This window comes from Salvia hispanica, chromosome 3 (genome assembly GCF_029641045.1).
Source record: "Salvia hispanica isolate PSC_SH4W2 chromosome 3, Shi_PSC_v1, whole genome shotgun sequence".
Taxonomy (NCBI): Eukaryota; Viridiplantae; Streptophyta; class Magnoliopsida; order Lamiales; family Lamiaceae; genus Salvia; species Salvia hispanica.
The window spans coordinates 58,154,335-58,182,087 of NC_142694.1; the positions used below are offsets into that span (position 1 = coordinate 58,154,335).

Consider the following 27,753-nt stretch of genomic DNA (forward strand, 5'->3'; position numbering starts at 1 on the left):
TAGGTTCATGTTATTATCGGGTTGGCCCGTTAAGTACCCAATAATTTCGGGTTGAATACGAATAATCCATTAAGAAACAATATTATTATTGTCATTATTTTTATTATTTTCTAAAATAATTATGCTTTACTTTAATTCTTAATTTTTTTTAAATCAAGTTTAATCGTGTAATATCATGTTTTAATCGCGTCGTATCAGGTTCAAGCCATTATTGCGTCAACCCATATTATATCACGTCGTTAACGGGTTCGTATCGGGTGCAAATCGTGTTTGGGTTTGAAGGTAGCAAGTCGAGTTCGTGTTCAGATTGATAGTTTTCTTAATAAGTTGGGTTCTGGTTAGGCCTTATTGGGTTGGGTTGTTGTCAGAGTCAATCAAATAACGACCCAACCCGACCGGGCATTTCGGCAAAACAGGGAACGGAGTCCAAAGAGTTCGGCAGGGCATTGTCCAAATGTAGAAACCCCTAACCTTGCGTTCGGAGCATCGTTGCGAGGCAGAAGAAATGCCCGGGTCGAGCAACTCTCACTTTTGAGATCGCCCTACTGGGCGATTGGGTCTGATACTTCATTTCCACTCGAAGTATAAATACCAAACCTAGGGCTCTAATATATTAATTCTCACACACTCCAAAACTCATTTCACACACTTTGAGGAGGAATTGAAGTGCTAAGGAATCCCAATCATCTACATTCTTGAAAAGGAAGACTCTTCACCATCCAATTTATCATTGGGAGTATTTTTGTTTAGTTTTATCATGTTTTTTATTCTCAATTTCCATGGATTTGTCCTTCTTTGTTGATCGGAGTTCATGAATTAATTCCATGTTTTGATGTTTGCCTATCTCCATGGATTGTGCTATTTCAATCTAAGAGTCTAACTAACATGTTAGTTTCTTTGCTTATTTGTTGTAATCGAGAGATACATGTTTAAGTGAGATGAATTGATCAACAACATGTGCCAATTCACATTCGAGAGAAAGGATGATTTATGAGAGATATGAATCTTAGGGGTTTTGGAGTTAGCATAGATGTATTAGGAGAAAGACTCCAGTAATCGAAGCTAATCCACAAATTGAATGCACTCGAGAGGGAGTCTAGTCTAATTAAGTGATTCCCTAGTAATCTTAGAGGTCATCATAAGTAAACACATACATTTAATGAGTTCACATCTTCAAATGTAATTGGATCCGAAATCATGTCTTTCTATCTTGTTAAACAACCATTACTTGCTTATTTGCTTTAGTTACTCGCTTTCATGAGTTGATCAGTTAAAACCAAAAACATCTTTTCATCGTCGTAATAGTAATCGAAATCAAATCGCGGTACTTGAGCTGACAATTTGTCTTTTGGGGACGATAATTTAGTTTGTCACCAACTACTTAGCCCCGTACACTCGCGGGAGATACATTGGGCTAAAAGTAGTTTGAGTCAACATCAACATTGATTTCGCTCAAATTTAAAAATATGGGATGATTGCGATTTTTTCGAACTTTGTAATTCATTGTTCCGTTTTTGAAAAGTATGAGACTGACTATATATAATTTGACCAAACGTCGTGATTTATTTTACAATTTTTCCTTATAAGGAGGATATTGACGTCTAATATCATGAAATTTTTTATCAATTTGTTTTTCCATAAACACCGAACTTGATATATAACATCGCAAATATAAATAGTTGTTGAATTTTTATCACCGGGAACAAAATCCAACTACATTAAAATGAGATGAATAATCATATCTGACTTTTAAGGACTTTGTAATCGCATCACAATCATTTTTCAGTGCTAACCATAACTTATGTGATGCAATAACAAATGAAATATAATCAGATTTTATCAATTGGTGGAAAAAATATAACAATTATTTAAGTTTGTAATATTATATGTCAAATATAAAACTTGTGAGTAATTTTTTGAAAAAAATCGTACTATTAGACTTCAGTATCTCTAAATTTAATTCAAAGTGCACTGATATATATCTGCACTAAAATATTTAATCCAGAGATAGTCCAAGGAAAAAATTGATAAAATCATAAAAGAGTTGATTGATGATTGTTTTGATATTTTGCGGCCACCGACGTTAACGGTCTGCCCTACGCATGCGCAATTGACGGACGATCAACGGCTATAAATGTGATCGTTGACGGCATTAATCACTAAATTGAGATCTTCATACAGTAAAGTATTTGGGCTATCAAGTTTTATCCCATAATGAATTAGTAATAAATAAATTATCATCAATCACTTTAAAATTGACCATTTTGCCTAAAGTTGGCCCAGGCATCTTTTCAAGCAGTTTTTTCTACAATTTATCGTTTTAATGACTAAACTTTATTTTACCCAAATAATACCTGTAAGTGTACATGGTTATTGTAGCAAATAGCAAGCAAGAGTATATCGTATCCCACAGAGATAATTAAGTGTAAACCTAAGTACCACGAACCAATTTCGACTACTATCCAGACAATCAATTTTGGTTTTGAAGCTAAAAGCTATTGAAAGCATATAAATTCAAAGATTAAAAGAAAAAACACTTAAACAAGAGAACAAAGAAACAAGTTGCCAATTGAAATTAAATTACCATTTAAAGTCTCTAGAATTGTTGAATCAATCACAGATATGAATTTAACCCTTTCCCAAGGTGAGAAATCCGCAGATTAAGTGTAACAATTGAAATCCCCTTCTAATTCTTAGACTTAACTCCCAAAAGATCGATTAGATTAAAGATCTCACTCAGAATCTCAACTCTCCCGAGTTTTATTGAATAAATGTGTGAATTATTCCTATTTCAAGACTAATTATTTCACCTACTGACTACTCTAAGAAATCCTGACACTACCAATTGGTGATCAAGCAATTGACAGGAAAAAGCACAGGAATAAATCAAACAATTATAAGAGCTAGATAAAAACGAAGTCAATTTGGATTAAAACTCTGAATCAATGCATCTTCACCAAGAATTCTACATAAAAGAAGTTTAGCTACTTATATTCATGGAAGAAAACAAGTCTAAACTAAGGAAAACAATGGAAAACATGATACGGAGTACAATTGGCGTTGGAATTGAAGCTTGAATCTTCAATCTTCTTCCAAGAGTGCTTGCGAGAGGGCAGGTGTGTGTTTTACGGCGGTAGAGAATGGGTAAAGTTGCCCTAAATCTTCTTTCTTATTCCACTCTTCCAAAAATTGTGTTTCCAATAAGAAAAACGCCAGAATTACGTACCCGGCCGGGTGGAATTGTTGTACATGAAATTCATCTGGCCGGGTGGGAAATCTTCGGTACTCTCTGGACTGTCGCAGGTATAAATGCACCGCCCGGCCGGGTGGGTCTTCTCTTGAACTCTCTGTCCACTTTACGGCTTCTAAATGCCACCCGGCCGGGTGGCATTTATGCACAAAACCTCACCCGGTCGGGTGAGACCCGTGTTTCGCCCATTTCTGCCTATTTTTGCCCAAAACACTCAATAAACACGTGAACTCCAAAACATATATGAGCACAAAAACTCAACAATTAAGCATATCAACATACCAATCACGACACTAAAATACGAGTTTGTCAGTGTACAATATAAGTACTACAATACATTTTTAGTTGGACACTAATTTTAATGCATAATTAATAAAGTAACAAAGAAATAGAAAAAAAATAATTAAAGTATTATTATGGAGAATGGATCTCACCTTATTGAAGAAAAAAGAGTTTCTAAGTGTAGAAAGTACGTATTCTTATGAATCGACTAAAAGAAATAGTGCATATTCTTGTGGGACGAATGTGGTACTACACAATTAATTTATTTGTAAGTTATGAAATTTCACTAAATCATTTGCATGAGGCTTTTATTTTCAAAAATATTACTCCATCTGTCCTAAAAAAGATGATCCAATCCTTAAGTGACACAAAATTTTATGCAATTTATTTTGTGCGTTTAATGGAAAGAATAAATTACAACAGAGGAAGTAAAGTATAATAAAATTATTTTTATTTTTAGTAATGAGTCATCTTAATTGGAACAAACTAAAAAAAAGTGGATCTATCTTCTATTGAGAGAGTATGTTTCATGAGCGCGAAGAGTTGCAATTCCATGATTAAAATACGTATATTCACTCATTTTTATTTTTATTTTTTTGGTAAAGAAAGCAGGCTAAGCCTGAGAAGAAAGTAAACTAACGACAATATGAAATGCCTAACCTATCATGAAGGAGCCAAATAATAAGACCTGATGGTGGTTGATCCAAAACATGCACCCCACGAGCAAAGCGATAGGCATGGTGCGATAAGAAGTTCGCAGCAAAATTCCTCTCACGATGCACATGGCACACTACTGCTGAGTCAAATTCTGAGATTAAATTACAAATCCTTCCAGCTACAGCCTTGCAACTAACAGACACCTCAAACTTTTCCAGGATCATAGCAACTGCTACAAAGTTATCACTCTCCACCTCCAACACTCTTATTCCAAGTGTCTTTATTGACAACAATAAGTTGTTTAGGAGTACTACTTTTTTCATATTATTGTCAACTTTTTAGTATTATTTACGCCTTTAACTACACTGCAACCACTATATAATCTAGCATTCAAGGGTTCAAGTTGCATGTTTAAATGATTGAATCGTATTGTTTTCAAGTTTATTTCAGTAGTATTTATTAAGGTTTAAGTGTACCGTTTAATTAGGTAGCTATAATATTTAACTATCAATTGAAATGGGATTGAATGAGTTTTAATAGTGTACTTTTTTCTTTTAAAATTGAGAAAGTGACCTTTCTGCATGTATTCATCCTTTTGTCTGATTCAACCTAAGCTTGAGCAAAATGACCTATTAATAACGATTATCCAATAATTTAAGCTTAAAATAATTTTACAACAATCTAGTAATTTAGGTGCTTAGGAGTAGATAAAATACAAACAATATCAAGAGCATCCCAACGATGCTCTTGGGGAAGGACGTTGTCCGTGCCGACGGCGCGACACTCTGCTGTCTGCCGCTGTGCTCTTGCTGTTGGCACTGTCCTACTCTATGCATAGAGCACGTCCGTGCCAACGGCAAGATCACGAGCAGCCGACGTGGCATGCTCTGATTGACCATTGATTTATCATTTTTTTTTTATTATTATTTTTAAAAAATTGAAAAATATGAAAAATTCAGATTTAATAAAAAAAATATTTTCCCACTTCCTAATAAAATATATAAGTTTTTTTCACACTTTTAATTTATTTTTCATTATTTTTTCCCAAAATTCATACTTTCATCTATAAATACTCCCATTTCAAACACAAAAAATTGACACTATACCAAACAACTCTCTCAATCTCAATTTTTAGGATTTTAATTATGTAATTTTTAATTTTTAGGATTTTAATTATTTAATTTTTAATTTTTTAGTAATTTATAATGGTATCGGGTATTTTTAATGCATTTGAATATTGTGGAAATGTTTTTAGTAATTAAAGTATTTAAATTGAATAATGGAATGATGGGAATCTTGAGCATACTCTTGCGGAAGAGCATGGATGAGCTGTTGTGCTCTTGCGGAAGAGCATGAATGAAGTGTTATGCTCTTGCGGAAGAGTAGGGAGTAAAAAATAAATAAAAATGGATTCGGACCCACTTCCATGCTATTGATGGGAATGCTCTTAGGATCATTGTGTTTGACAAAAGTTTAATTCGAATCGATTGGAAACAAATGTAGCCATATATAATCAACATGACAAGCAAATTGCCAATTTTTATTCAATTCCAACGGATTGTTAATAGTAAAAGTGCATAAAAAGGATGATTTCAACTTTCTTTTCTTGTCATATTTCTTATCATAAAAGACCACTTTTTATCGATAATGGAGTCGATATTTTAATATTTCAATATATTTTTTCTTTGTATAATATTTCTTGTAGTATTGTTAAAAAGAAAACAAATCCTAATACATAACTAAATACAGTAACAAACACAGAGATAATTTTATATATAAATAACAGGGAGTGTCAACAAAAAATAATCAAATCGTTATGCATAATCAAATAACTAAATATAGAAGCCATTTTTAGACATCAATTGGATTTCTTTTTTATTCGATTTAATTCTTAATACGGGAAATCATTTTTAAATCGTTTTAATTCATATATGAGTTTTTATCCCTCGTATAAACTAAAATAATCTTAAAATAATTTAATTGGTATCTAAAAGCAACCTCCGTGCTTTTAATCTCATCTTTTTATTTTTTTATCTTATAATTGAGATTTGATATCTAATAGTCTAATAATGCATTAGGATTTAATTATTCTTTTACTTTTAATCTCATCTTTCTATTTTTTATCTTATAATGGAGATTTGATATCTAATAGTCTAATAATGCATTAGGATTTAATTATTCTTTTAATCACAACCGTTCAAGCTGCAGTGACATCTACGAGAAGCATATCGTTAGTAGATACCTATATGAATAATCGACGCCGATACATGTTTTTGGGTATATTTTTTAACAAAATTTGGTTACAAAACTATTCACGAAAATTTCAATTCTTTCGTATGTAGTAGTACTAGCTTTCTTCACGAAGTCAATTCCCAGTTAAATTAAATCTAGCTTTCTTAACAAAACTTCCCAATAAAATCAACAGAGCAAACCAACACTTTCCTAATGACTTAGTTAATTAGTAGTACAAAGATTTTAAATTCTATTAACCCTTTTAAATCACACTCACACCTAAACATTTACTAAAATTATCTTAGTTTATATGCCATTATCATCTACTGTAGTACTCAAGAAGTTCACACAATAGTAAATTTATTTCGTTGTAGGAATTATTAAAAATATAACCACTTTTCGATTGATCCGAGTTGTATATTTCCGAACACTTTTTCATCCCACAAAATTTTGCTTTTTTCACTTGAGCTATTCGCTTGCTAAGTCACTGCTTCAAATAGTAAGTACTCCGTACTCCACATAACAAAAGAATGAATGTATACAATGTATAAATAAGATTCACACCACCACACACATTCATTCTCTTCTTGCTTTCTTGTCCTAATATGAAGTAGAAATGCAGCAAAAATGCTCAGTTCTGTGGATTTCTGACACTCCTACTAGCTCTCACAGACACACATTGTTTTTCCAAGACTCTTGATTTATATACTGTATTTCTCTGATATTATACATGCATTTTAGATAAAGAGAGTAGAGAAAGATTCAGTCTTGACAGTTGGAGAGTTGGATATGAGTTCATTTTCTAAGTGGGTTTTTGGGTTGTGCATTTTGGGGATTCTTGCATGTGGGGTGGTGAAATGCAGTGTTACTTTTGATAGAAAGGCCTTGATTATCAATGGGCAGAGAAGAATTCTCTTTTCTGGTTCTATCCATTATCCCAGAAGCACTCCTGAGGTACTAAAAATCTCATCTTTTTTTCTTGAAGTATTGTGTGCATTGAAAGATCTTGAGGGAATTTTGTGTTTGGTGAAATGGGTTCCTTTTTCTTGTGTTTTAGATGTGGGAAGATTTGATAAACAAGGCTAAAGATGGAGGTCTTGATGTTATTGAGACTTATGTGTTTTGGAATGTTCATGAGCCTAGTCCTGGCAATGTAACTCTCTCTCTCTCTAAAGAATCTTGGTTTTCTGCTTTACATTGCTATATTTGTGCTGAAAGTTTTTTTCTTGGTGAAGTATAACTTTGAAGGGAGATATGATTTGGTGAGGTTTGTGAAAACCATTCAAAAAGCAGGGTTATATGCTCATCTTCGAATTGGACCTTATGTTTGTGCAGAGTGGAATTTCGGGTAACAACTGAAGTTTCTTGCTTTGATCTGCACTGGAAATCAATCACACACAATGTCAAAGTTTTTAACATTTTTTTTCAATAGGCCTTGATTGCAAAACTGCTGATTTTTCACTGACAATGTGTTGTGTCGACAGCGGCTTTCCTGTTTGGCTGAAATATGTCCCGGGGATTAGCTTCAGGACAGATAATGAGCCATTCAAGGTTTTAATTCCTTGTTGGACTAATTTGTGTTGTGTACAATCTTTGTGTATGATACTATTTTGATGGCTTGTTGTTGTGGTAGATGGCAATGAAAGGTTTCACTGAGAAGATAGTCGATATGATGAAGGCCGGAGATCTGTATGAATCTCAGGGTGGCCCCATTATTCTATCCCAGGTTGGGGTTTTCACCTCTTCAATCAATGTGTCACTCTTCAACTCATCAATCTGCTATGGCATGACTCTGTTTAGTCTGGCTAGTATGTTTTCGACTTCTAATGAGACTGCTTGCACAGATTGAGAACGAGTATGGTCCACAAGCAAAGCAACTTGGCAATCCTGGTCATCAGTATATGACTTGGGCTGCAAAGATGGCTGTGGGGCTCGATACTGGTGTTCCTTGGGTGATGTGCAAGGAAGACGACGCCCCAGATCCTGTGGTTAGAACTCAGAAACGCAGATTTGCTTTTCGTTTTACTTTCTTGTTATAATAGTTTTTACATGAATTTGATTGGGGATACTCATGGTTTGAACTCGAGACATTTGAATTTTGAAGCTATGTTCTGTTGTTGGTAGATCAATTCGTGCAACGGTTTCTACTGCGATGCTTTCACCCCGAACAAGCCTTACAAACCAGCTATCTGGACCGAGGCTTGGAGTGGCTGGTGAGTCGTTACTTTTGCCTATACTTGATCTTGCTCAATTGCTAGAGTAACTGTGTCAATGCAATGCATTCACCCTTTTTAATCTTTGTCTTGAATCAATGATTAGGTTTACTGAATTCGGTGGTCCGATTTACGAGAGGCCAGTTAAAGATTTGGCATATTCTGTAGCTAAGTTCATCCAAAATGGGGGTTCATTTGTTAATTACTACATGGTAAGTTTTTACCTCTTGAAAAATCACCATGGTTTGCACTTATCTTGAAAACTGTCAATATTGCAACATTTGAATCCATTATGCTGACAGTATCACGGTGGCACGAATTTCGGTCGCTCTGCTGGAGGCCCTTTTATAACGACAAGCTACGACTATGATGCTCCACTTGACGAATATGGTAAAATTCAAACTCTATCTCATTCTTAGGAACATCCTAAGCTGCCAAAGAGCAAGCAAAAAAATCATTTCTCAGCACTTGTTTTATAGCTGACCATGATTCATGCTCCGTTAACATTATAGGTTTGATCAGGCAGCCTAAGTATGGTCATCTTAAGGAGCTGCACAAGGCTGTTAAACTATGTGAGAAAGCTCTTGTTTCAGCTGACCCTACTGTGACTTCACTAGGAAACCTTCAGCAGGTTTTTACCTCTATCCTAAGATTCGTTGACGTGTTTTGATTGTTAGATCATTTCCCTTAAAGCTCAACGTTTTTTTCAGGCTCGCGTATACTCTTCAAAATCAGGAGATTGTGCAGCCTTTCTTTCAAATTACGATACCAATTCTACGGCAAAGGTGATGTTCAATAACATGCACTACAGCCTGCCTCCTTGGTCGATCAGCATACTTCCCGACTGCAAGACTGTAGCCTTCAACACAGCCAAAGTATGTATCTTAATTAGTGAATCACCCGAAATTTGGAGGGTTTAGTATAAAATCTTAAAAATGATTATATATACCCTGTCTGGATCAGGTTGAAGTCCAAACATCGCGATTGGATATGCTGCCGAGCAATAGCAAAATGTCTTCATGGGAAACGTATAATGAAGATTTGAATTCTTCTGATGACGGCTCAAGTTTTTCTGCAGTCGGCCTCTTGGAACAAATAAATGTCACTAGGGATGCTAGTGATTATCTTTGGTACACAACCAGGTGAGTGAAAAATCTGTCATCGTCGTAAGATTTATGGCGTGATGTAGTTGACGTGTTAAATGTTAGCCTCTTTTTTTACAGCATCGATGTTGACTCGTCAGAGTCCTTTCTTCACAGTGGAGAGCTCCCAACTCTTATCATTCAGTCAGCTGGTCACACTCTGCATGTTTTTGTGAACGGGGAGCTATGTGGTAGGCCGTCATCCATGGCTGTATTTCAGATTCTCTTATGGTGAATGTCTGGTGCCACATTAACTATGCTCTTCAGGTTCGGGTTATGGGACGAGGGAGAAGAGGAGATTCACATTTCACGGAGAAATCAATCTTCGTGCAGGATCAAATAAGATTAGTCTCCTCAGTGTCGCCGTTGGACTGCCAGTTAGTTCCAAATTCTCCCTTCATAATTATCTATTGCTTTGTAATTTTTATGGCTGTGTCGTAACATCACTCAAGTTTTGAGTTTAGAATTGTCGATTTCCGATTAGCATCAGCCATTGAGTGTCTCTCTGCCTCTCTCTGTCTCTCACACTCACATGACTTCATCATTTTCTCCATCTCAGAATGTTGGTGGGCATTTTGAAACATATATAACTGGAGTCCAGCCTCCCGTTGTATTGCAAGGACTCGACCGGGGAAAATTGGACTTGTCATCGGTAAAATGGACATGCAAGGTATTCATCTAGCATCACAGGTTCTTGCAGGTAGAGATTTCAGTTAAAAATCACTCTCGTGAACTCTACTCCTTTGGAGCAGGTTGGACTCAAGGGAGAAACGATGAATCTTGTCTCTCCAAATAGTGTTGCCTCGGTCGACTGGGCAAGGGCTTCTTCACTACTTGCCCAGAAAGATCACCCTTTAGCATGGCATAAGGTACCATCACCACAAAGAATCCACAGGGTGTCAAAATAGGCAAATCATGTATTCGAACGCTATTTTGCAGACGTACTTCGACACACCTGATGGAGATGAGCCACTTGCTTTGGACATGAGTAGCATGGGAAAAGGCGAACTGTGGGTCAATGGCGAGAGCCTCGGAAGATACTGGACAGAATACGCTGCTGGTAACTGCAATGGATGTAGTTACGCGGGGGTCTATAAGCCTCCAAAGTGCCAAATTGGTTGTGGAAAACCAACGCAGAGATGGTATTAATAAATCCAACTTAGAGCAATATGATCTGTTTTCAGTTGATTTTATACTGATCAGAACTTCATTCAGGTATCATCTACCAAGGTCATGGCTAAAACCAACACGGAATCTCCTTGTGCTTTTTGAAGAACTAGGAGGTGATCCGAAAGGGATCACTCTCGTCAAGAGGTCAGTGACTACAGTTTGTGCAGACGTCAATGAGTATCATCCAAACAGTAAGAGATGGCGAACCAAAAGCAACAACAAAACACAAGTGTTCCACCAACCAAAAATCCACCTTCACTGTGGTCTGGGGCAGTCCATATCTTCCATCAAGTTTGCCAGCTTTGGAACTCCTTCGGGAATCTGTGGAAGCTTTCAGCAAGGAACATGCCATGCTCCGACATCATACGACATCTTAAAGAAGGTACAGTAAAATTACACTAAAATATCAGAAGAAAAAAACTTTAAACAGAGAAATTCAATCTCCATGTTCACACAAGCAATTCCATATCCCCCAATCTTGCAGATATGCATAGGGAAACAAAGATGCTCAGTGACGGTATCAAACAGTAACTTCGCTAAAGATCCATGCCCCAACGTGTTCAAGCGCCTCTCAGTTGAAGCAATATGTGCCCCTCAAAAATAATATGCATTGCGCAAGCAAAAGAGAAACAACACAAGAATAAAATGGACCAGTTCTGATTTGTGTAGCTGTTGTTGCACACCTGATTCAAATTGCATAGTTCTAGATAGTTTTTTTAGTACTCTTTTAGGTTATGTCTCTGTTGTTTGTAATGTAAGTGTAGGAAAAATAAAATTCTGGTGTGGTTCATGGGAAAAATAGAATATTTGTGATTGAAAAATAGAATAGGATAGTGGCATAGCAATCAAAAGCATAAGCCTTTATTGAATTAAATGTCAACATTACTAGTACTAGTCTGCAAGAGAAATAAAAAGGAGCTTGAAAGTCTAACTGAGCAAACTGATTAGTACTAGCATATTTCTAGGCAGTAGCAGTGTTGAGGTGCTTAGCAATAGTATGCTGCAGCACTTCTTTCTTTGCTCCTACAATGGTGTCCAAGATCTTCCCTTCTTTGAGGAAGATGAAGGTTGGCATTGCCTCTACTGCCCAGTCACTAGCAACCGACTGCAAAAACATACATCGAATCAACCACATTTTCACTTTCACCTACCATTAGAGTTCAAGAGGGAACCGAGTAAGTGCTCGTCTAAATTTACCTTCAACTCATCGACATCCACCTTGAGGAACATCACTGCAGGAAACTTCTTCGCTAGTTCTGCAAAGAATGGAGCGATGACACGGCAGGGTCCGCACCAGGAAGCAGTGAAATCCACAACTACCTGCATTGAACAAAAGCAAAAGAGTGATTTACACTACAGTTGAAACTTGAAAGGGAAATATGAGATGAAGTTGCCCAAATAGTAGCATTAGTCTTCTTTATTGTTAAAGCATTTTGTGCCTATTTCCAATCTTCTTCATTGTCATTGATCAGCATAATTTGATGCATAAAAACAAACATAGAAATGTGTTTTTCCGATGAATCTATACCACGAATTTATAAACACACATACACCAATAAATATTTTAATCCAAAAATCTCCAAAATAAGGTTGACCTGCACCATCTCCATATGAAAGCGAAACAAGCTACATGAGAATTTTAAATTGAAAATATTTAAAAATAACTAAAAATCATCCAAAAATTGAAAAAACAAAGTCCAGCTAAAAAAGTGTTGTACGATTCTAATAAAACAATCATTGTTCTTCAACGTCCGAATATCCGCGAGGACCACGACCGAGTTATTAAATATTTCACCTAATTCCTAGTCATGCAAATATTGCGACAAAAATACAGATCAAATAAGCTCTCAGATACTTTATATGGAAACATATATTCTTCTATTCACAAAATCAAAACTATAATTCACACATTAAAAAAAATAGGAAAAAAATTCCGAGTTACGTGAAAAGCTGAAACGGAAAACAGATCTCAAAAATTGAAAAATAGCGAAGAAATCAACAGATCTCCGAGCAAAAACAATCGCCGAACCAACCAGAAATCGTTGATGGTAACAGATCATGCAGAGGCGACAAAAAATCGAAAAATTGAACATAAATAGAGAAACATACCAACTTTTTATTGTCATTTGCCTTCTGAAGCTGCTCGGTCCAGGTAGCATCAGTGTGGCAGCCGATCACTTGCCCTTCAGATTCCGACGTCGACATTTCTTCTTCTTCTCTCTCTCAAAACTTCTCACACAAGAAAACGCTCTTTAACGCATTGCTTCAGTGTGTGCGGCGCGTGTTTATATATACGCATATATGCCAGCTGGACTTCTTTGTATTTATCTTATAAATAAATGAAATATCATTATTTTTTCACTTGGGGTAAAAAAAAGATATTGCATTGTTTACTGTTACCAAGTGGAAAATATACGCAACTCCTCTCCATTCTTTGCTAATTGAGGTAGTATTTCTTTTCAAAAATTTAAGAATAATGTGTTAAATGAAGTGAATAAAGTAATATGAAATAAAGTAAAAAATAATTATTTTTTACTAAAAATAAAAATGACTCAATTAATTTAATTTTTTTTAATAAAAAATAACTCAATTATTATTATAATTAATATTTTAATTAGAATAGGGGGTGTATATTATCTTGGGATCATGGAATGAAAATATAACAAATTAATTGTATCGATGTTGTAGGCTTGTAGCCACTAAAAAGTAAAATCAAATATTTTTGTCCATGTCTATGTATTACACGATATAGGAAAATTATGAGGATATATTATTTTAGTTATGATATTCGAACATTATTGTGTTCAGATTCTGTGGGATTGGGACAATAGCTTTCCTAAAAATTGACATTTCCTCAATCCCATTTATTTTCAAGCAAATCTCATAACATAAATTCTATTACTGCCATTTAAGAAATGATAGACTAATTAAATTTTACAATAAGTGGTAATAATATATAATCAAACTTAATTTAGAAAGATAAAATGCAATATTACCAATATATTTATCCTAATATGACGGATATGAACCTAACTTTTTTTTTATCATGTTTTGTTTATTTATCTTTTATATCTCTTAAATTTTTTTTTTTCTCTTTACGGTTTATAGTTTCCTTTCCCTTTCACAGTGATTCTCTTATCTTCTCTCTCACTCTACACAATTCTCATGAGAATTTTAAAAAATGGATCAAATTTGTTAAACCTTTCAAAATTTGAGATTAAATTTGATGTTCTTTTGAAATTTGGTATTAAGGCATAGGAATCTTAGAATAAAGGATTTTTGCATTTTTCTCTTTTTTCTATTATGTTCTTATTATTTTTCTCACAAAATTTATTAAACATTACTTATATAACTAATTATAACATCACAGTCGATAAATTTTTCCTAGTTAATCAATTTTATGATTCATATTTTCATGAACTGAGCAATCATATTTAATACTTAATAAATAAAAGTAAAAAATTATTAAAAAATAATTGAAAAAAATAGAGCCTCTAATAATGTTCTATACATTTTTAATTATTTAAAGATTATTTTCTTATTTTTTTCTCTTTTTAAAAAAGTATATATGTGTATGTTTTTAATTATTTAATGAAATAATTTGGTTTTTAATTTTGTAAGAAAAAAATAAGAAAATGAAGAGAGAAAAAAGAGGAAAATGCAAAAATCTCTTATTTTGAAAAATTCGCGTGCTTTGATCTCATATTATGAAAGGTCAATGAATTTAATTCATTTTTCCGAAACCTCCCCAATGCTCACGTAGAAGGATTCGAACGTCTATGCTATTCGATATTGTTAGATAATCTCTCTTTTCCAGATTCTCCTATAAGCTCTTTTATCTCAATGATGTTAAAGAAGGATTCAAAGTTGTTTGCTCTTTTGACATTGTTGTTTATGCAAAGCTCTCTCTTGCGGTAGTGTCGGTGTATATGTAGATTTGATCAGATACAGTGAGAATTTTCCCTAATTTTTTTTTTTAAAAAAAAAAGAAAATTCGAACTTGCCAACGACTATCCGTTGACCAATAAGAACGCCACGTAGGGCTGCTCAGCGGCACGGACGGACAGCTCGCAGCGGCTGACGGACGAGCTCATGCTCAGCGGCACGGACGGACTGCCCACCGCTGCGGATGCTCTTAGGATAAATGGACAAAAACTATATACGTGTATTCAACTAAGTCCTACGGATAGAACATACTGTATTTAATTGTGTGCATATAATTAAAGCTATGCATAAATTTAAGAGATTGTCAATTAATTGAACAATTGCACTTCCCCACGTGAACAATTGCCCTATACCAATATATGCACATGTAAAAATTTATCATATACTAGTCATTATTTTGCTCTATGCAATTTGATCATCATAGATCACACAAAAAATCAACCTAATTAAATTGATTATCATAGATCACCAAAAAAAAAAAATCAACTTATTCTTAGCTTAACAAATCCCCAAAAACTCAACTTCAAAATTGTTTAATCTTCCAAATTTCCGCTACTACTTTAATTCCAATAATTTAATCAAGATATATATTGAATCTTTTAATTTCTTACTATTATTTTGAATTTTCGAATTTTCAGGTGTTACACAATCTCTTCATAAATGAGTCACAAGTTAAATGCTGAATAGATTGCTTAGATTGTCAGCCCTAATCCCAAATATATTAGCCAAAGAACTGCTAAACAGTAGAAGGTAACTGGCAATGCAGACACACACACACACAAATTTTTTTACAGAAAACAACAGTAACAAAAGCTATTTTTCTTCAACATTTCCTATACATTGTTGTAACCAGCATAGAGCAAAAGTTGATCATCTAGGAGCAGCTACAACTGATGGCAAGAGGCAAGATAAACAAGTTCCATCATGACACAGTTGCAGTTCAAATGTGTGAATTTGGACTGGATGCCTTTGGATTAGAAAAGCATGGATCAACAGGTTGATTTTTGTTCTCAAACAATAGCTAATTTATCTCAATCCTGTAAAGCAAGTCAAATATAAGAAGTTGCTTGCAAATCAATTACTCATGATTCATGAGAAGGGCAATCAACCATCATTCTCTATTAATATTTAGTTCAAAGCAAACGAGAATAACATTATGCCACTTAATGGAATGTAAATATCATCTAGTTGATTTCCACAAAATATTCAAAGAACCCCTTTTCCTTTCAGCTTAATCGTCGACTTATGATATGTCATTTACTTAGGATTCTAAATTTAAAGTAATGATTCCATTACACAAGAGTTGAAAAACTGAAGAGCCCCTGAAGTTTCTTTCTAAACCATTATGCTTGAGGAATGATCATGAGGTAAGTAAATTGAAGGCTAATTATAAAGATATTTACTAATTAAGATATTATAGGCACATCGAAAAAATATTCTCACCTTCAGAAAACTTTAAGTAATATTGAAGTGCCTGCATCTGGAATCCAGGCATCATATGCTCCAAGCTCTTCACAAATTATAGGAAGTACGAGCAAGTCCAGACTGTTGGCATGCTCATAAGTTCATTCTTCCCAAAATGTTCACAGGGAACAGTTGAGGATAAAAATGAAAGCAGAAAACATACCTTTAAACCAGAAAATAATGTATTCCAACTCCTTGCATCATCGGTTATCACAATCTGAAGGCATGTCAGCACCTTTTTTGTCATCAATGGCTGCACACAGAGCCTTCCAAATGGGAACTAACATTGTGATTGGAGGATATAATCCCTAGATTTGAAATCAAAAGAAGCAAAGAAAAAGGTGAAACACAAAGTTACTAACTGGAAGTATCAGAATCATTCATGGATAAGGAGCAAAAAACTATTAATTCTTTGAGTTCAAGGAATAGAAGATTTTTTACCTTGAATGCTAGCAACAATTCATCCTCTCCACGTATAATCAGAGAAAGACTCCAGTAGCAGGTTACTGGGGTCACACATTCATTCAAGACGGATTTCAAGATCTTGTCAATTGGAACAAACTGGTGTACCATTTTCCCACTGGTTTCGACAAATTAAATTGTCAACATGACAGAGCAAATATGAACCTAGATTACCTCATGATAGAGGGAGGGGGGTCTGATATTGAAAAGTAAGACATTCCTCAAAAGAATACCTTCTGTAAACTGTCTCAAGCTGAACCCCAAAAGCTGGCAAAATGATAACAGATTCTGTTGCACACAAACAACCGAAATTATGAGATATAAAGAATGAAACTTGATGTCTATCCCAATTTCATAAAAACTATCCACTTGAATTTCTTTAACTCTTTCCTTTTTAAGCATGCTCCTTATATTCCACAGAACTGGTAAAACTGATCAAATTCTAGACAAACATTAACAGTTTTGATCATTGGAAAATTATGATGTGACTAAATACAAATGTAGGATTGGATCATGCACAAATCTGACAACAGAAATACACACAATTAAGTAGAAAAAAAATAAAACCGATGCTCCAACTAACACATAGGTTCTAAATTACAGGGACAAAAAAGCACCAAACAATCAACCTTTCTAGGAAGAAACAGTAAACAAAGAAATATACCAAATTTTTGTAATACGAAATCTGTTGTTTCTGAACTCCTTACCTCTCTCAACTTGCTTTCTTAGAATTTGCCTTATGAGCAACCCAGCCACAACAAAACTCCAAAAAACAATAGCAACTGGTTTGTCCAGCGTCAATAGATCATAGACACTCGTTGTTTTCTACATAAGATATAGAACAAATAAAATTACTAGATCCAAAAATTGACCCCCAGTACCATTTACAGTGAAAATACACAGATAATGATTCCACATTTTCTTTCTCTGGAACAAAACATGTTTGTGAATCTCAAAATTTTAGCAGATGCAATACAACGCCTAAAATATACTATTCCTCCCTATTTGCTATCTTACTAATTACGGCAACCATTTCGATCACACCTAATATATCGCAGGTCTACTAGAATCACGGCAATCAAGCTTTTAGAGGGAGAATAAACCTTACATACTCCTATGAGATAAAACAAAAGCAGCATGTTTACATTTTAGGCTGCTGACTATTGCACAACAATTTGAAGATCGGCAATTACTTAACCCACGAGAAGCTCAAATCATCAAAATTATAGCCAAATCGGGAGTCTCATCATCCCTAGACAGCTAACACTAGTAGTAATATTTGCAAAATGCATAAAAATAACAAAATACCTGCATAAGCGCTAAAATCGGAAAGCAAGCAGCCGCTAACCAAAGAGCATACGAGCAGAGAGAGAGAAAATCTGCAGCGCTTCTCGCGACGGAGATGTGGTGAACGTCAATTGCTTCGGGTGAGCCGATTTTGACATCGTGTACGTATGTGTATCGACCTTTCGTAATAATCGGAGCCTCGTCCATCTCCGAATTAGCTTACTGCAAAATCCGAAATGGATTTGGGAACCAATTCAGGGCAAAAATAGAGAGATTGATCAGTGGATTCAATACGGTGAGAAGCAGCAGCTGGAATTTCTACAGTGAAGAGAAGAATAAGTTTGAACTAAAATTACAAAATGGAGTACGTTTTTCTGCCGGAGTAGTGATACAGAGTATACGTTTTAGGTATTTGTGGAGAAGAAATTATGAAGAAAGACGAAAGCAGATTTTGGGGGGATTGAATTGAGATCAGAGGCATTTTTGTGATTTTGTGAAATTTTAGCATTTTTACTTTTATTTTTAAAAGTATATCAGTAGCGCTGGAACTCGGTTCTAACCGAACCGACAACACGGTTAACCGAGACCAAAAGTAATCGAGATAGAAGCACCAGAATCGAAACCGAATTAGCCTCCGAATTTAAAAAAAAAAAAATTATGCAGTTCATAGGTATCAATCCTTGGACATTGTTACTTTGCGTTTTTTATATTTAAATTTGTCGAAAGAATTATGTATGTACTTTGTGTTAGAAATTAAAAAAATAAAAACAGCCTATTTATAATATGCTTAATCCAACGAAACAAAAAAGTTTACAACCTGTTCAATCCAAATAAAAAATTAAAATGTTTAAAAAAATACTCAAACAACTCCAAGCTCAAACAACAAGGTCAATCAATCAAAGCATACAATTACTTATAGAGTAAACTACAAAAATGGTCCCTGGACTATAGGTTTATCTCGCCTATAGTCCTTGGACTTTAAAAATATCGTCAGTAGTCCCTGGACTAAGGGTTTATCTCGAAATTGGTCCTTTTGGCTTTTTTTGGTACGAAAATACCCTTTTGGAGGTTTTTTAGGGTTTTGGGCAATTTGGTCTTTTTACACTTTTAACATTTTAAATCTGATATATGTATACTAAATTTGATATTATTTCAAAATTATCATTCTTCTTCCATTTTGTCATCCTTCACTTTGTTTTTTTTATTTCAATATTATATTTAATTTTATAAATTAAATTTTAAATATTGATGTTTAAATATCAATAAAATTTTTAATTAAACTATTAATTCATGGACACTATAAATATTGATTAAAACTATTAATTTTTGTTATTTAATATAATATCCAGCTGAATTGAAGAAGTACACACAAATAATATTAACCATGATGGAAAAATAAGAGTTATTCTATTTAGCCTTCGTTCGGTTGTTATAATATCTTGTGATTGAATATTATGAAGTTGACTAAAAATTTGATCCTACTAAAAATTTTATATAGGAGTATTTTTGTTGAAAATTACTAGTAAATTTTGATTGTTTTCAAATTAATAAACAAAAATTATATTAGTCTTACATTATATGCATATTTATTTCAAAATAAATCGTGTTATATGATATATTTATGATTAAAGCTATTAAATATTGATTAAAACTAAGTCGTTGTCATATTGATTAAAAATATTATACACTTCAAATATTGATTATGACTATTAATTTTTTTATTTAATAATTTTTGTAATTAAAAAAATTTATTGATATTTAAAAATTAAAATTTAAAATTTTATAAAATTAAATATAATATTGAAATAAAGAAACAAAGTGAAGATGACAAAAGGGAAGAAGAATGATAATTTTGAAATAATATCAAATTTAGTACATAACTGAAATAATATCATATTTAAAATGTTAAAAGTGTAAAAAGACCAAATTGCCCAAACCCCCCAAAACCCCTCAAAAGGGCATTTTCGTACCAAAAAAAAGCCAAAAGGACCAATTTCGAGATAAACCCTTAGTCCATGGATTACTGGCGATATTTTTAAAGTCCAGGGACTATGGGAGAGATAAACCCATAGTCCATGGACCATTTTTGTAGTTCACTCTTACTTATAATATGCTTAATCTAAAAGTTGAAATATTATGTTCACTCCAAAAGTTGAAATATTCAAAAAAGTAAACAACTCCAGGTTCAAAGATTCCAAATTAACAAGGTCAATCCATTAAAGTTTACAACCTACTAAATTTAACAACCATTCAAAGTTCAAATATTCAAAAAAAACTCCTAGTTCAATATTTTCAAATTCCAAAACAAATGCACGATAAATTTAACTTTCATCATGATCACTTTAATAAGTTATTTCCAATTCTCTCAATTCTGTATCGCCCAATGACCACGTCACTTTGCCATCCTTATGGAGAGCCCCCACCGCTATAAAAAATAGTGAATTAAAGAAAACAAGTTAAAGATGAAGAATAAATAAATATATTACTCCCTCCATCCCGGCTAAGCTAAGATGCCACATTTCTTAGCCGACACGAGATTTTAGGAGTTATTGATTAAAGTATTTTAATAGCAGTGAGAAAAAGCGGTTGAGTGTATTAATTGGAGAGAGAGTCTCTAGAAAAGGAAATGTGTTCTCTTAGTTGAGACAAACTAAAAAGGAAAATGTGTCATCTTAAGCGGGACGGAGGGAGTAGTAAATAGCAATGAATTACTCGCCTTTTTCAAAGTATTGCTTTCTCAAAAATGATATTGGTTCTCCTTCTTCTTCCATGAGATCGGCAGAACTAGAACTAGACCTCAACCAATCCTCGGAGCATATCAAAGCTTCTACCATTTCCGGTGCCAAAAAATTTCTAAATATCCACAGCACACACCTCCCCATGCTGAATGTCGACTCAGAAGCAACACTTGGTATAGGGATAACAAAGATATTTTTAGCCATCTCTGATAGAATAGGAAAGGAAATACTATATGTCTTTCACCACATAAGAATGTCAAAAGGCTCACATTCATTAGCCTTGTATTGCTTCTCTGCGAAGTAACGAGTGAGCTCTGAGCTACCATCTTCATCATCATCTTCCTCACTAGCAACGCAGAGAATGTTACAAGAACTTTTACCAAGAAATCGCAGATCAGTTGATCTATTCGACATTTGGCTAGTTGAAGCTGTTCGTGGCTGTGTTTGGTCAGCCACTGGAGTGAATTCTTTCTTGTACAACTCTAATAAGTCAAAGATTGACTTTCTCAACTTCTCTGCCAACTCATTTGTCCGTGCGTCACCATACACCTTCTTCAAACAAAACTCCACATGCTTCATCTTTTGTCCAGGATCCAACATTGCAGCAATGTACAAAATTTTGTTCATGTTTGGATTAAGCTCATTTTTCCATTAACCAATACTTACCAAACTTTTCCATCATCTTCTTGGCCATGTATCTAACCTCAGCACCTTCATCATTCTCCAACCTTTTTATGATAAGGAATATGTTACACATCTCCATAAAAAATGAATGTGATGTGGCATATGTGGTGCCAGAGACGAGACGAGTCATAACATAAAACGATTGGAGAAAACTACACATCTTCCTCACTTCAATCCAATCTTCTTCTCCAGGTACGCCAACTGTGAGGTCATTGTGTTTCAGGTTTCTCAAATCCCTACCAAACTAGGGAGTGACGTTGTTGAACAGCTTCATAGCCGGCTCATATGGCAATGCCGCCTCAAGCATTAAGTAAGTCGAGTTCCATCTAGTAGGTACATCTTGACACAAGAATTTTTTGGTATCAACCTTATGTACCTTGGCAATATCCTTGAAGGCCTTAGACCTTGTTGATGAACTCTTTATCCATTTCACGGCTTTTCTAACTCGTACAACAATCATGCCTATTTGTTTCATGTCGTCTTCGACAACCAAGTTAAGTATGTTGCACACATCTGATGAAAATATTGCTCATTGGCAACAAGCATGCCTCTCGGCTTTGGCATTGAAGGTGGACTTCATTTCCTTGATTGCTACACCATTGTTTTAAGCATTGTCCGTGCTGCAACAAAAAAAGCCTCTGATGCCCCAGTTCGTAAGAGCCTTTATCAACACCTTAGCAATATCATCCCCCTTATGACTAGTAATGTCAAAGAAGCTGATTATTTTCTTGTGCAGCCTCCATTCCTTGTCGATGAAATGTGATGTAACACAAATAAATCTTGTGTTATTGACTCCAGTCCAACAGTCGGTAGTAATTTATACATAGCGGATGTGCCATTGTTCTTCGGATCGGCAGCTATCAACTTTCCACACAGTTTGCATTTCCCTTTTTCAATTTGAATATTCAACTACTTTATCAAATTCTTTCCATATATCCGATCTCACTACGTGTTTATGCTTTTTTTATGCCGGGGGCGCCATTCCCTCTCCCTCTTCCTCTCCGTCGAGCCCTAATTCTTCAACTTCAATATTTTCGAGCATATCATTAATCGGCTGATTGCTCCCTATATCTTTGGTGAAAGACTCTGAATTTGACATCTTCAACTACATAATTTGGACAAAAGAATCAGAAATCATCTCAAAATGCAATGAAAACAAATTCAAAATTAGCTTGGCACAAAAAGAATCATAATTATCTCATAATGCAACGAAAACAAATTTAACTTTGCTCAGATTTTCTTTCACTCCCCTTCCTGTCTTATTCAACCAAAGTCCATGTTTTCATGTTATAGTCCAAATTCAAAAAACTATTTATTGAATTATTATTTAGTTACTAGATTAATTGAGTTGATTTTAATTCGATTATGAAATGGAAACTATCACTATCACTATCAACAGCATTAAGTGGGGTTATTGTTTACTTCGATAATGATAGCTGCTGTAACTATCATAATTGAATTGAACTTAATTCGACAATGAATCATGATAGCAGCATAACTTAAGCAAATTATTCTCTACAAAATATTAGATGAACTTATATTCTCTACAAAATAGCAACATAATCAACAAATGAATAAATATGAATTATTCTATACAAAATAGCAGCATAATCACATATATTAATTCTAACCAACAACTCCAAACAATTGGGAACAAACCTCAACAAATGTAGTAAATAAACGGCTGGTGGAAGCGGCTGGTGTGGTGGAGAGAAGGCTGGGTCGCTGGTCGGGGCAGGGCTGAGAATCGCCGGCGGTGGAAAGGAGGAGTCGCCGGGCGGTGGAAAGGAGGGGAGGAGTAGCGCTGTTACGCTGTAGCGGCGGTGGGAATTAAAAAATAAGGGCAGAAAATTAGGGCTAATTTTGATTCTTTAATATTAAAATGAATAAAAGAAAAAAATTACTAGTTTTTAACAAAAATAATTATATAAATGATGAAATTGATAGTTTCTCTCGGTTCTAATCGATGGGTTATCGGTTAACCGAAATCGATCGAAGCCTTGCTCCCGGAACCGAACGAACCAATAACTAAAAATTTTCGATTATCGGTTCACCAAGATTCATCATTTTCGGTTCGGTCATCGGTTAACAGACTAACCGATGACCGAATTCCCAGCCCTATTTTAGGTGTCTAATATTTATTGGTGTATTAGGAATTATAGTAGTAGTATGAAAGGTGTACACTAGTACAATGTATTTATCTTCATCCTCAAAAAATAGACTAGTTTTATTATTTTAGATCGTTCCCAAAGTAGAACAAGTCTAAATATGAAAAGTTTTTTAACCGATTACACCTCACTAATAATGTGGACTTCACAATCCACTATCATTTTATTATGTGCTACTCCTACTGCTAATAATTAAAACTACATTTAATCAAAATTTAATTTCAATCCCGTTTACGTTTAACATTATTTTTTCATTTCATTTTCTACTTCTATATTATAACTCCATTTAACTGTCTAGTCGATGATTTAGTAGAAGGAAAAATGAGTGAATTAGTTTCATCAGTTTCTATTTAATCTCAAAATTTCCAATTTTCAAATTTTATTGGTGTCTTTTTATAAAGTTGCATATAATACATGCCCTTATTTCAATGTTTTCAATTTTCATGACCCGAATCCTCTAATTTAGAAAAAACAAATCTTCTACTATTGTTTTTATTTTGCAAACACAAAATCGACTCGATTTGCTTATTGACATCGTGTTGTGAAATTTCTTTTGTCCTTGGTTTGGAAACAACTAACAAGAGATCGATTCGACTTGCTTTACTACTATCATCAATGACGGACCCAGGTGGGGTCGGGTGGGGTCGGCCGACCCCACCGCCGGTCCGTGAATACATCCGAGAACCTCCCACAATTGGCCGTCGACCCAGGGCTGCTCCGGCTCCGACCCCACGCTATGGCTGCTTCGTCGACATGGAAGAGAGAAGAGGAAGAGAATTAGAAGAATAGAGACCAGGGGAGATGAAATAATTTCACTAAAGAGAATAAATTTCTTGAAAATTTCGAAAAAGAAGAGACGATGATGGAGAAGAAGAGCGGCGCAGTGCTCTAAATTTGTTTTTGTAAAACTAGGTACAGTAGTATTTTTATTTAATATTGATATTGATTAATGCGGCGTAATTTTATTTCTTTGTTTAAGTGTAATAAGATAAGATGTGGAGTACTTGATTAGTGTAAATTCGTGTAAAATATTTTAAAATTGGCAATTACTACTAAATTAGTATGATTATTAATTTAATTTGATTTGATTTTGAGTTCAATTTTAATTAGTATTTGCAAATAATAATAATATTTGTAAAATTACAAATAAAACTAAATAGTATTAAAACTTAGACAGTTAGTAAAAACATATTTTCATAATATAAATGATACAAGAAACATTAAAAAAAATATAACAGTCTAAACAACTAAATTTTATAAAGTTTTTGATGTGTTTTTTATATTTTTGAAAATATGTTATATTAATTACCTTGCCAAACAAAAATAATGCAATATTTAAATTTTACTAATATAATAATTATATTTCTTAATTATTTTTCGACCCCACGATTTGGATTTTCTGGGTCCGTCATTGACTATCATGTTGTAAAATGCACAGTGTCCCTGTTTTTGTTTCGTAAACACGATATCGTCTCGACTCTCTCGCCAACTGCAGCAAATCATGTTCGCTCCATTTCTAGATATGCAAGTGCACACAAGACCGCCAAATACAGAAAAGAATTCAACACTTTCTCAAGAACTAGGTACAAAACCTCAAGTGTATCAACATCTAGTGAACACTCGCACAACTATTATCAGAGAACAAAATTAGCACAACGCTACACATGGATCAGGTTTTTGCAACAGTACGTGCCAAGAAGAAACCACCCGACAAGAACACAGATGAAAATGAACAAATAGGTGAGGAAGGCCCCACCTCCAAAGACGAGACCAAGGCCTAGTACAATGACAAATGGTAGATACGTTTGAAGAATAGCTAACCTACTAACAAACCGCCCCTTCATGAAAATCAATACGGCCAGACTTACCACATTCCAATTGCCAGCCTGAAACTTCAACCTGTTCAAACAGTTGGCCACAAAGGAATGGCAGTTGCAAGTCAAGATGTTGTAGGACTGGTGCTGGTACTCTAGTGTGCTCTTGCGCAACGTGTCATCCCAGGTTGTGACTTCCCTTCCATTGCCACCTTGTAATGTTTCCCCCTCCGGGTCTTCTTGTGCAGGAGAGTCGAGAAAAGTGCAGCACTGCAGGATTAACATCAAAAGATCAACAAAAAGCACATCGCACCAACACAAGCTAATTACTGTAGGACATCATTTGGGACTCCATAAAATCAACAAACACCACATAATCCAGAAAAATGGATAGCACACGGGATATTTCACTTATTATTTGCAGCCCTACAGATATAGTTTGAGACCGCATAAGATCAGCAAAATAAATAGCACATAAATGCATAGATCATCACTGCAGTATATCATTGAAGAGCACATAAATCCAACAAAATCGATTCACATTTGACCATCGAGCTATTCACTTATCCTAATCATAAACGCAGAGTGCAGCATCGCAGGATATATGATTAGCACCACTTAAATCAATAGCACATTGTATCGTAGATGCATTAAAGAGACTCGATGGATGAAGAAATCAACAGATTCAGTTATATTAGGGCTGATTTTACATCATCCATCAAAATTCATATTGAATCAACTCCAACTCCACCTGCTCTTTGCTCAGCTGCAGGTAGCGCGTTGGTGCACCAAAGGCAAAATTATCAACACAGACGAAATTAGGCCCTGCAAAGTCCAAGATGACTCCATCCTCCCTGCATATCCCGATGTGACCAATGCAAGGGAAGAACCACGATAGAAGAGGGAGCGGCGTCCACACAACGCAGCAAGGAAATCGGCTTCTAGCTGGTTCGATTTGCTTCAATTCCATCTCGTTCTCTTCAATCGTCACACTACGCTCTTCATTTGACCCCATTGCCTAAAACGAAGAAACCCTAATAAATTCCCAAACTTAAAAGCGGAAAACGCCATCGAAATTTTTCTTCAACTAATTAGTATGATCGCCGCCTGATGTTAATAATTGATTATTTTATGTAATTTGTTCAAGTGTAGCTCGATTTTCGATTAGTGTGTGGAAAGAGAGCTACTCCTACTGTATTTCAGCTGTGTGGCAAAATTTGCGTCGTTATCCCTAATTTTGACACAAGTTCCTAAATACAAAAATACTCCATAAAAACGGAATTGAAAAATCGAGAGGAAGATGGCACCTACTGTGGTGGAGAAATGACAACGTAGGCAGCCGTCGTCGAGGATCGGATGGAACTCTGACTTGTAGAACGGTTTCGATCTGCTGAAAATGGATAAAGAAGAATGGCAGTAGTAACATAGACTTAGTTTAGTTAATTTAGGATTTAGCATCCAAATTTATGGTTTATCGCTGAAAATTTTTAAAGGTAACAGTATTTGATAATGCAATATATCTATACATATATAAAGGCGAGTTTTGGCCTTAATTTGAATATTTACAAAGTTTGGGTATGAACTTTAATATTTATAAATTTAAGGTACTAAGATTTGAAATATTTATGAATACAATGCGGTGTAGAATGAGAATGGACGCCTACTAGGAAAAATAAAAATAAAGGCAAATATTAATGAGAATTTATTTGAGGTAAATTATGTAATCATTGATTCCATGTCGTTAAATTTAAAACAGTTTCCCACTAATGAAATGAGCGTTAATTTCACAGCCATTTTATTCCACTAATTAAATGAGAGTGTTAGCAGGCAGCCATTTTTTACTAATTGGTCGACCATTTTATGTATTTTTATTAATTTAGACTAATTAAATTTGATATTTAATTTTGGAAAGATTCCAAAGCCAATTAACGTTTTATTTGAAACGCTCTTGGCTAATTAATGAAAACCGTTGCACCATTTAACATCATTACTAATAGAGAATTAATGTATACAATTTAAATCCGCAAATATAACCTCTATAAATACCAATGAAAAAATCCAACCAAACAAACAAGCCACGAACGTCACCAAGTTTTGTTTTGAAATTGGCGAGTATTTTCTAGAGTTTAAGAAACTTCCTACGGCCATGAGATAGTAGTATGGAGTATTTGTATTCATCTATTTACCTTATTATTTTTTTGTATGTTTTGCTAATTTTGTAATTTTGCCAGAAGAAAAATGACGT

General features: G+C 34.5%; 4 protein-coding genes across 6 annotated transcripts; 1 reads left to right on the forward strand and 3 right to left on the reverse strand.

Moving 5' to 3' along the window:
- Window positions 1-6,955: 6,955 nt before the first annotated feature.
- On the forward strand, window positions 6,956-11,774 carry LOC148931158 (beta-galactosidase 3-like). Its single transcript, XM_089068922.1, has 19 exons — window positions 6,956-7,375; window positions 7,479-7,574; window positions 7,657-7,769; window positions 7,906-7,972; window positions 8,055-8,147; window positions 8,266-8,409; window positions 8,546-8,634; window positions 8,741-8,846; window positions 8,937-9,024; window positions 9,147-9,265; window positions 9,345-9,509; window positions 9,598-9,776; window positions 9,858-9,967; window positions 10,044-10,153; window positions 10,336-10,446; window positions 10,529-10,645; window positions 10,716-10,918; window positions 10,992-11,328; window positions 11,431-11,774. Exons 1-19 carry the CDS (start codon window positions 7,211-7,213, stop codon window positions 11,548-11,550), a joined length of 2,532 nt encoding a protein of 843 aa, XP_088925048.1. The 5' UTR covers window positions 6,956-7,210; the 3' UTR covers window positions 11,551-11,774.
- An 11-nt stretch (window positions 11,775-11,785) lies between these two features.
- On the reverse strand, window positions 11,786-13,210 carry LOC148931159 (thioredoxin H1-like). The gene is made up of 3 exons (XM_089068923.1): window positions 13,056-13,210; window positions 12,144-12,266; window positions 11,786-12,051 (listed from the first exon to the last, which is right to left on the reverse strand). The coding sequence occupies exons 1-3, from the start codon at window positions 13,149-13,151 to the stop codon at window positions 11,908-11,910; spliced, it is 363 nt and encodes a 120-aa protein (XP_088925049.1). The 5' UTR covers window positions 13,152-13,210; the 3' UTR covers window positions 11,786-11,907.
- A 2,353-nt stretch (window positions 13,211-15,563) lies between these two features.
- On the reverse strand, window positions 15,564-18,583 carry LOC148931160 (phosphatidylinositolglycan-like protein). 2 transcript variants are annotated; one of them, XM_089067547.1, is made up of 8 exons: window positions 18,473-18,583; window positions 18,126-18,326; window positions 17,525-17,642; window positions 17,051-17,105; window positions 16,797-16,935; window positions 16,519-16,663; window positions 16,335-16,436; window positions 15,564-15,928 (listed from the first exon to the last, which is right to left on the reverse strand). In XM_089067547.1, the coding sequence occupies exons 2-6, from the start codon at window positions 18,309-18,311 to the stop codon at window positions 16,556-16,558; spliced, it is 606 nt and encodes a 201-aa protein (XP_088923673.1). In that variant the 5' UTR covers window positions 18,312-18,326; window positions 18,473-18,583; the 3' UTR covers window positions 15,564-15,928; window positions 16,335-16,436; window positions 16,519-16,555. The 2 variants fall into 2 exon arrangements, with proteins under 2 accessions (XP_088923673.1, XP_088923672.1); XM_089067546.1 differs by having other exon boundaries at window positions 18,126-18,583.
- A 6,659-nt stretch (window positions 18,584-25,242) lies between these two features.
- RTH (RTE1-homolog) lies at window positions 25,243-26,990 on the reverse strand. 2 transcript variants are annotated; one of them, XM_089067693.1, is made up of 3 exons: window positions 26,820-26,990; window positions 26,260-26,526; window positions 25,243-25,778 (listed from the first exon to the last, which is right to left on the reverse strand). In XM_089067693.1, exons 1-3 carry the CDS (start codon window positions 26,964-26,966, stop codon window positions 25,353-25,355), a joined length of 840 nt encoding a protein of 279 aa, XP_088923819.1. In that variant the 5' UTR covers window positions 26,967-26,990; the 3' UTR covers window positions 25,243-25,352. The 2 variants fall into 2 exon arrangements, with proteins under 2 accessions (XP_088923819.1, XP_088923820.1); XM_089067694.1 differs by having other exon boundaries at window positions 26,816-26,947.
- Between the last annotated feature and the right edge of the window lie 763 nt (window positions 26,991-27,753).